Here is an 8804-nt window from a genome sequence, read left to right as displayed (position 1 = left end):
ATTGTGAGGCAGCTGGTCTGGCCTGGATCTACTTTCTAGCCTCCTTTTAGTTCCTTTATTTCCCAGTGACCACCGAGCCGGGCATGCTGACCTGTGAGGTCCCAGTGTGTGAAACTGCTGTTTCTGTGTATGAAAAGCATCCTAATGCTTGCAGTCTCGCATGGCTCAGGTTCACACGCACCCTTCCTGCACAGTACTGGGCTTTCACACCTCTTTTCTGATGAGGATGTCCTCACTTGCTTCATCTGACAGACTCCCACTCCCATTTAAGACCCCCGGCAAGGGTCCCCTTTCTGTGAGGCTCCCAGTGGAACCAGTGCCCCTTACCCAAGGCTCTCACGGCTCTCTCTTCGCACTAGGTGGCCGGGTGGCTCCTGAGAGATGTGGCTCTGTCTTGTCTGGCCTGGGAACACCCCGAGGACAGGGATCACAGCACATAGAACCCTGTCCTGCACAGTCCCAGTACTCAGTGTTAGTGAATGTTGAAGGAATAACTGTTTCTTTCGTGAACTAATATACAGAAATAAAAAGCCACTCATATTCATGTTTTTAAAATTCTGATGTCTTTTATTGGCACAAAAATTATTCAGATACAACATGGTGTCTAGACATGGGTACACTTTATACTTTGTGCATTTCATTTAAGATTTCTTTTGCTCCTACTTCCCAACATGTACTAGACCTTCCCTCTCTGTGTCAGCACCTCCATGACAGCATTTCCGTATTCCAAGGCCTTGCTCCAAACGGAGGGCATTCAGACCTCACTGAAGACATCCCAGAACCAGGCTGAGAAGGCCAGGGTGGGCCTCCTACTGCACTGTGATCCCCTCCGTGCATCTGCGCAGCCGAGGCTGCCTTGCAATCTGAACAGACTCTGCTCTAGTGGCTCGGGTCTTGGCTTGAAGTGTGTATGTCGCAGCGTGGCGGATGAGGCAGAAGACCGACCTTTCCCACCCATTTTGGCCCATCTTGCGAGGGTTGTTGCTACGTCCACGGACCAGTGAGGTAATGAGATGGGCGAAGGCGATGAAGTCAGCTTCTCCACGTCTTTACAATCCAGAGTCCTAATCTGTGTCCTCCACGACCTGAGGCTTCGTGACTGCGCTGAGTTTGCTGTGTCCATGTTGAGAGGAACGACTAGGCCATTCTCCTGTCAGCAAACACTTCTGAGTTCTTTTGTGAGTTAAGTCAAAACCCGTATTTCTAAAGTTAAAGATCTTCTGTTCCCCAAAATCAAGGGCTTGATTTCTGTAGTATTACTATGTATACTGTCCTGGGAACCAAATCAAGCCTTATGTTTCCGACAATATATTCTTTAACAGCAGCTAGAAAGTTGGTTCAAACCAACTTATAATATACAGTAGTTCTTTTCATTTACATTTCAGAGCTGAACTTTCTGACCATGGTTTCAGTTTAGTGGAAGCAGACACCAAAGTACAAAAGCCTCAAGAGAAGTGCTGTGGGCACGTCTGTGCCTCCAGTTACCAGAAAGGACACCTAACGAGACAAGGAGAAAAGAAATATTTTAATAACCTGCGCTTCTTCAAAGCTTTATGCAGATATACTGAGAATGGAAAGAGCAAGGTCTGCCCACCCCCGGGACCCTCCCTGAGATCTCCCACAGCTAATTGTGCAGGACAGGCGTTATCATTTCCAGCCCGCCAGACGCCTGCTGTGGTCCCGCAAGGACACCTCTCCGTCACCCTCTCTCTCTAGTTTCTACCTTCAAGCATGCCTCAGGCGATTAATCAAAGCAGACCCCAGAGTGGTCCTTGAGGTTACAATCGCGGATGATAAATCTGTCTTTTCATCTCCTTCTCTCTGTCACCCCTCTGGCTTCTTTTCCTTTGCCTTTCCTGTATCTCTGAACTGACAGCAAAACCCCAGAAAGAACACCCCCACTCCTCAAATAAGGGGCCTCACCTATTCGTCTAAGTCAATTTAACATGTCATTTCAATTCACTTTGGTGTTTGCCTTCCAAATACACATCCATGTCTCCATTTTCCCCTTTTTGGAACAATGAGCACACCCAGTGAGTATAAACTTTTGAAGAGATGTGAGACACAGTTTCCCTCTATGGATACCCAATTTCCCTGTATGGATACCCCCACATATCTTTTTTTGCGACTCTGGCTTTGGGGCACAGGGTAGGGGCCTGATTGCTTATTTGAACAGAGGTGCTCACCAGCCAATGTAGCACTGGCAGAGGTTTTCATGGGATGTCGCTTGTTTGATGAGCAGCTCGACTTGTGTTGGGACATCCAGGGTTTCGTCATGAGAGAAGTCCCGACCTAGACATGAGGAACAAAAGCGTCCAATGTGCACCAGGTACCAACCACCCAGCTCCACAGTCCCCCAGCCAGGCTCAACTGTCCACACAGCCTAAATCAGTTCCCCTCCCCCTCGTACGTGAATATAAATGCTACATAATACTTGGATTTTTAAATTCACCTCCATGTGACCCATAAACACCTAATATATACTAATAAACACTAATATATACTCGGCTCTCAGTTTACAGAAGGTAAAGTCCTACAGTGGGCAGAGTACAGGAGTGGCAAAGATCTGGCCAGTGGGCTTCTATACCATAATTACCCTTCAGTAGGGCAAGTGGCCAAGAAGACTCTTTCAATCCTACCAGCCTCTCCTTCCAGCCCCTTGTCTTGCAGGGCTGCCTGCTTTCATCACACACTCATAGTCTCCAGCCTTACATGGGCACTCAGCACTGCCTGGCCAGCTCCTCTGGCTATACGCCCTTTCATCTCCACCACGAAGTTCTCTCCTCTCCTTGAGCGTCCAAACCTCTCCTCTGGCTCCTCACCCTTGGCAGGTGCCCTCATCTCCTCCTCTAGAGCCAACTGACTCACTAAGGGCAGAGTTCAGAGCCCTGATATGTTGGGCAATGTTCGAGGTGCCAGCTTTGTTCAACACGAGCTCCCCCTTCCTCCTTTCCATCACCCCAGAGAGCGGGCCCTCCTCCCATTTAAGGCCAAATTCACTTGCACTGTGATCCACTGCCTCCTCTTTGTCAGGAGCCTTACAATACTGACCATGCTGCCTCTCACTCACATCTGCAACCCCCACTGCCCCCACCATGTGCTCACTTTCTGTAAACACATTCCTCCTCCTGTTGAAGGAAACAGAACTGCTCATCCAACTTCTCCCTCTTTAGCTATGTCCTCTCTCCTCCCCGCACAGCCAGACTTCCTGAGAGCTTTGAAACTTGTCTCCGTCCCTTCTCTCACTTCGCATTCTCTTCCACTGCATTATTCTGGCTGCCAGGCTCATCAGAGCTCTCAGAAGGCCACCAGAGACCCAGAACCACCCCTGATCCCTCTCCACCCCTCACGGCCCATCATCAATCCTTTGCATTTTCCTCCTAAACAGCTCTCGACTCCACCTCCACTGCCACCCTTGTCTAATCAACTGTCCAACTGGCATCGACTGTGGCAGCTGCTTCCTCCCCTCCAGACCCTGCTTCCCCCACAGTCAGAGCAGGCAGGATCTCACAATGCAAACCTGCCCAGCTCCCCTCCACCCCCTTAAAACTCTTCAGTGGTTTCTCACTGCCCACAAGATACAGGGTAAAAACAGAAGGCCCTGCATGGTCTGGCCCTGGCCTGCTCAGAGTCCAAACACTTTGCATTGTGCTCCTCTCACCTTCCTGGGGCAAGTTTGGTCTGCCAGCCTTTCTGACCTTTTTTGTTGCCATTCTCCCTCCTACCACAGGGTCTTTGCACATGTTGTTTCCTTCACCTGGAAGAATCTGCCCTAATTAACTCCTCTAGCAAATTTTGGCTCCTAGGTAGTTTGCTGAGGGAAGCTTTTCTGTAACGCTTGGACTTAAATTCCCCTGTTACTATCATCACAGCCCTAGTCTCTCTTCCACTTACAACAGTATTCCTCTTTAGAGTCTAAGTCCCAAGAAAGCAGGGAAGATGCCTGTTTTTAACCTACACTGTTTCTTCAACATCTAGCACTTGCAGGTGCTCAATGAACCAATATGCCTTGATGACAGAGCTTACGTGCTGGGCCTCCCACATCCCAGTTCATCCTCACCGCCTTCTGAATGAGGTGTTCTTGTCACTTTCTGGCCAGAGGAAGAGACACAGGCCTGTGGGGTCCCAGCGGTGGTGCTGGGCCTTTGGCCTCCCTGCCTTCCACCCCCACGTCACACCACTTGGTCAGTGTGACACGTTTCCTGTTCAAAAGTACATGGTGTTCCCATCCAGGCTCTCCACTCCGTAACAGTTACCTCAGCACAGGTGGGCAATGAACCAAGTGGTCAGATTTACTCTAATATTCAGCCATGATGATTAATTTTCTTGAATTTGGCTGACTTTGGACTCAACAGAACTTTACTGTTAAACTTTACCGTTAAAACGAGATTAACAACATTACTTAAAGGAAGTTCATTGGTCATTAGAGAATCAGAGAGGATCCTTCACTGCTGGCCTCAGAGACACTCCAGTTAGCAGCACAGGGTCACACTTTAGGCACCAATACCACTGGAAACTGGGCTGAACACCCACTCAAGGAGATTTTATGTTCCTTTTAAGTAAACACACATATACACTCACCAGTGAGTTTATCTCGAACCCTGTTAATAATTTGAATAGCTTTCTTATTTAGGGCCTCTGGTTTCACCAAACCATCTCCAACTGGAATAAACAAAAACAGAAATAACAGTAAGATTGGATCATCATAACAGGTTCAATGCACACCGCTGTTTTTCTCACATATTCACTTTTGTAAGTGTGGAGCAATTCTTCTTCATCTATCATTGTCCTCAGAATATAATGAGAAATTCATGGGACCTTTGCTGCTCAAAGGCAGTTCTGTTGCTTCCTCTTACTGACCCTCCTCCTGGTGTTCACAGCTGCTCTTTTCTTAATGAGCTAGTAGCTGATGCAATTCTTCAGAGGCTGGACTTACTGAAAGAATGAATAGATTCTGGCACCGTGGTCCCCGTTTTCTTATGGGCTGGTTCCCCAAGTTCCACACCATCCAAAATTTCTAGGAGGAAAAAAAATCAGCAGAAAATTAAAACAACAAGAAGCCACCGTTCCAAGGTATTGGCTCTAATTCGTCATGTACGATCTCTTTTAACACCTGCCCCACCTGTCTCAGAGGATAAAGGAAATAGGAAGTGTTTTGCTCTTTATGAATTTAACATTTTTTAGGGAGTTCCTGGGTTGTCTAGAGGTTAGGACTCAGTGCTTTCACTGCTGTGGCTTGGGTTCAATCCCTAGTCAGGGAACTGAGATCCCACAAAGTGCCGGCACAACTCCCCCACCCCCTCAAAGAAAGGCTTGACATCTGCATGAATTTGCAAACACACAGCATTAATAAAATGTTCTGACATACAGAATAGGCTAACAGGTCAAAGATCTGGCCACAAAAATTTGGTTGGTTGGACCCAAACTGGTCATAACATAAAGAAAACTAGCTTTCAAAGGATCACACATGTGACTGAAATGTTATTCCTTGGAGGAATTTATACATCAACTCTGGGGAGAAGTCCACAGGCTTTAGCCTCACCCTCTGCTAACTGTGGCCTTCAGGAGAGGTATCTAGAATCAGAACTCTGAAGCTATTTACACACTGCCCTGGGACACGACAGGTCTTCAAACCGAAGCTAGTGATGATAATACTTTAATTCATGAGTCCTTGGAACTTAACTTTTGAGGCACATACAAGCAACCAGGTCTACCACCACTGGTGCCACCAGAACAAGCTGTCCTAATTCCCCTTGGTATATCACAGGTGGCACATGGGAGTCACCCAATAATGTATGAACAAGGCAGACCCTGAGAGTTATAACAGTAAGTGTCATATAATCTGGGTGAGACCAGTCATCCTCATGAGGCCCCCAGACACTGTGGGTGATTCAGGGATTCCCAAGCAGTTCAGAGTGATACCGCCTTTCTAAGGCCTACCACCCCCTGGTTCCCAACCAAACCACATGGCACCGGCCTACACAATGCAGTGAGCTGCTCTTATTCCATATACACTCCGGGATTCTGTGCTTCCTCAGAGCATGCTCAGTATGTCACATTGTTTTCATACCTCTGAATACCATTTGACCTAGCTGGTAACCAACTGCAAATGTTCCATAAGTATTTGGAGAGAATATTTAACTGTTTTACATCCCAATGGTATTTCTAAAATATGACTGTGTAGGATGTTGTTGAATGTGGGGGTCAAAGGGTTGGGTTAGGGATAAGGGGCAAAGGGGAAGGGTAAACAAGTCAAACAGCTTGACTCTAAGATGTCTGAAAGCAGGGAATACATGGAGCCTGTTCTGGCTCTCAGAGGGGCGTTATCTTCTTGTAACCCTGCTTTGTGGACCACATTCCTGGGAACAGTGTTTCCTGTGGCTTCCTCGCTGCTCAGGCAACAGTGTGTGTATATTTCCACTACTTTCATCTTCTCATTTCTGAGCTATTCCCAAAGCTTTAGAATTAAGGTAACATAGCTAATAATTATCCTAGATACCATTAAAGGGCATGCTAAAAGACTGGCTAATATTCAGACATACTTAAAAAAATTTTTTTTTTTAAATTTATTTGACTCTGCTGGGTCTTAGTTGCAGCATATGGAATCTCTGATCTTAACTGTGGCATGTGGAATCTAATTCCTGGACCAGGGATCGAACCCAGGCCCCCGACATTGGGAGTGTGGAGTCTTACCCACTGGACCACCAGGGAAGTCCAATTCAGACAAACTTTTAATTGATTTATGTTTTTACATGTAGATTAAGATTGGATAGTGTGATCAAAATTTCTGAGCTTTAGGTACCCACTTCTTCCTGAAATACATTAGATGCTTATTACTTAAGTCATGCCTTAAAGGCAGTGACTTGCTCTATTCTAGAAATACCCTGGACAAAAAGAGGACAGTCTTTCAGCACTCACCTACTGACTGGCCAGCAGAGTAGGAATCGGTCCTCGTCCGTGATCGCTTGTTACCTTTGGTATTTGCTAGGGAAAGAAAGAAAAGGAGGGTTAAAAAGTGCTTCAAACTTTGATTTGAAAAAAACTTGGCTGATATACTTTCCCTTAATCATAAAAATATAATTTCCCCAAAGCCATAACTAAGATAAAACCAAAAACGTAACACTCAGGAGTAAACGGGTGGATATTCACAAGGCATCTGATCCTGAGGGGCATTTTATATGGCTGAGTGGGATTCAGACGATGTAAACTAGATAACAAGTGAGTAGAGAAGACGCCTCTGATTAGTAAACACCTTCTGAGGAGCTCGGAATAAAGAGTAGACTAAGGCACTGTTGAGACAGCAAAACTGTTTGCAAATTCTGTAAAAATTCCATCTGCTATTCAATATGAAACCTAACATAAGTCACTAGAGTACTTATTTATTTTGAAAAATGCTTTAATCAAGATCTAAACTGATGACCAGAGTTTTCTTAGTTAATAAAAATACTTGAAATTGATTTCCAGCCACCACAGCTGCCCTGTGGAAGTGTGGTGTGGCAGCTGAGTCCTGGGTCTTGGGCTCTGTGTGTGAAGCCCGGCAGGACTGTGAACTGGCCACGCCCATTGTGGGAAGGGTGAACCCCAGCACCCGGGCTCTTGCTGAGACTCACTGTCCATCAGCCTCCAGTTCAGCAGGGGGTCATAGACGAAGGCTTCCAGCACGGCCATGACGCTGTCCTTGTGCTCCCGGAGCACCTCCATCACGGTGTGGCACGTGATCCTGTAGTTGCCATCAAGGCCCGTGACCTGCAGACGAGCCAGAGCTGATCACCACGGAAGTCACCACGCTGGTCCCCGAAGGCCTTACCACCCAGCATCACCTCAGAGGGCGTGTCACCCCATTCAGAGAGAGGGCATGGCCATCAATGAGGGGCCAGGCTGGGAACGCCTCAGAGCAAAGGGTCAGGACTGTCATTCATACGAAACAAGGTCTGGCGTAAAGGTTGGGTGAGACTTTTAAAGACTGATCATTTCTAACAGGGTAGAAAATATCTGTTAGAGGATACGACTACAGCATAAGCTGGGCATTTGAGGAGCTGGAGATCTAACAAGGAAGGAAGTCTGTCTTTGGGAGAGGGGATAGAACTGTACTGGTCCTATTTCAAAGCAGCTTGTTACCAACATCCACTCACCTCCATAGCATTGGTCAGCATTCTCGTTAGTCTAAATGGAATCTTCTCTGGGAATTTCTCTCTGGTCATAGCAACCTAAGGGTAATAAAGGGAAAACCCAGGTCCACTGAGACTGCCTTCCTCAGCTGGAGCCAGGTGCAGGTAGGTGGCTTTCCTGTGCATCACCAGCACTGATTTCAATTAGAGCATAGAAAGGAAGCAGTGTGAGTCTAGTTTAGTGATGGGACTTATCGCTGTAATTTAAGACAGCTAAAAATTTAAAAATAAAAAAAAGAGAAGATGGGGAGTGGGGAGGGAGAGAGAGAAAAAAGGTAAGTGTGTATCACGCCCAGGCCTTCAACCAGCATCTCCTTTTCTGAGTCCTGTAACAGCAAAAATCAAACAGCACATACTTCATCTGTTAGACTGATGTTCTATCACCTTGAGAGAAGAGTTAGGGGTAAGAATACGGCATTTGGGCTTTTAAGTTTGCTTAAATGGTTGGAGTGGGGTAGAAGGTGGTCCTCTGGGTTCTGGAACATATGCTCACCTCAAAGCAGTCCCCAAAGTCAATGTGCAGAATCTTTCCACTCAGCCGGTCCAGCATCAGGTTGGATGGATGTCTGAGAAACAGAAGACAGAACAGCTCGGATGAACAAATCCCCAAGTCTGTGAGACTAGGCCAAGGGTTGG

At 46.7% G+C, this 8804-nt stretch overlaps 1 protein-coding gene across 3 annotated transcripts in view; it reads right to left on the bottom strand.

Moving 5' to 3' along the window:
• The window catches only part of MTOR (mechanistic target of rapamycin), a 125574-nt gene continuing 117312 nt past the window's right edge, over positions 543 to 8804 (bottom strand). For 2 of the 3 annotated variants that reach the window (XM_018059919.1, NM_001285748.1), the window contains 8 exon segments: positions 8662 to 8734; positions 8133 to 8207; positions 7611 to 7746; positions 6919 to 6984; positions 4937 to 5017; positions 4582 to 4662; positions 2187 to 2292; positions 545 to 1497 (listed from right to left, as the gene is read on the bottom strand). In XM_018059919.1, the coding sequence (XP_017915408.1) occupies positions 1482 to 1497; positions 2187 to 2292; positions 4582 to 4662; positions 4937 to 5017; positions 6919 to 6984; positions 7611 to 7746; positions 8133 to 8207; positions 8662 to 8734 (634 nt within the window). In that variant the 3' untranslated portion in view covers positions 545 to 1481. 3 annotated transcript variants of the gene reach the window in all.

This window comes from Capra hircus, chromosome 16 (assembly GCF_001704415.2).
Source record: "Capra hircus breed San Clemente chromosome 16, ASM170441v1, whole genome shotgun sequence".
NCBI classification, from domain to species: domain Eukaryota; kingdom Metazoa; phylum Chordata; class Mammalia; order Artiodactyla; family Bovidae; genus Capra; species Capra hircus.
Note: the sequence above shows the minus strand (reverse complement) of the source record. Positions and strands in the feature narration are given on the sequence as shown.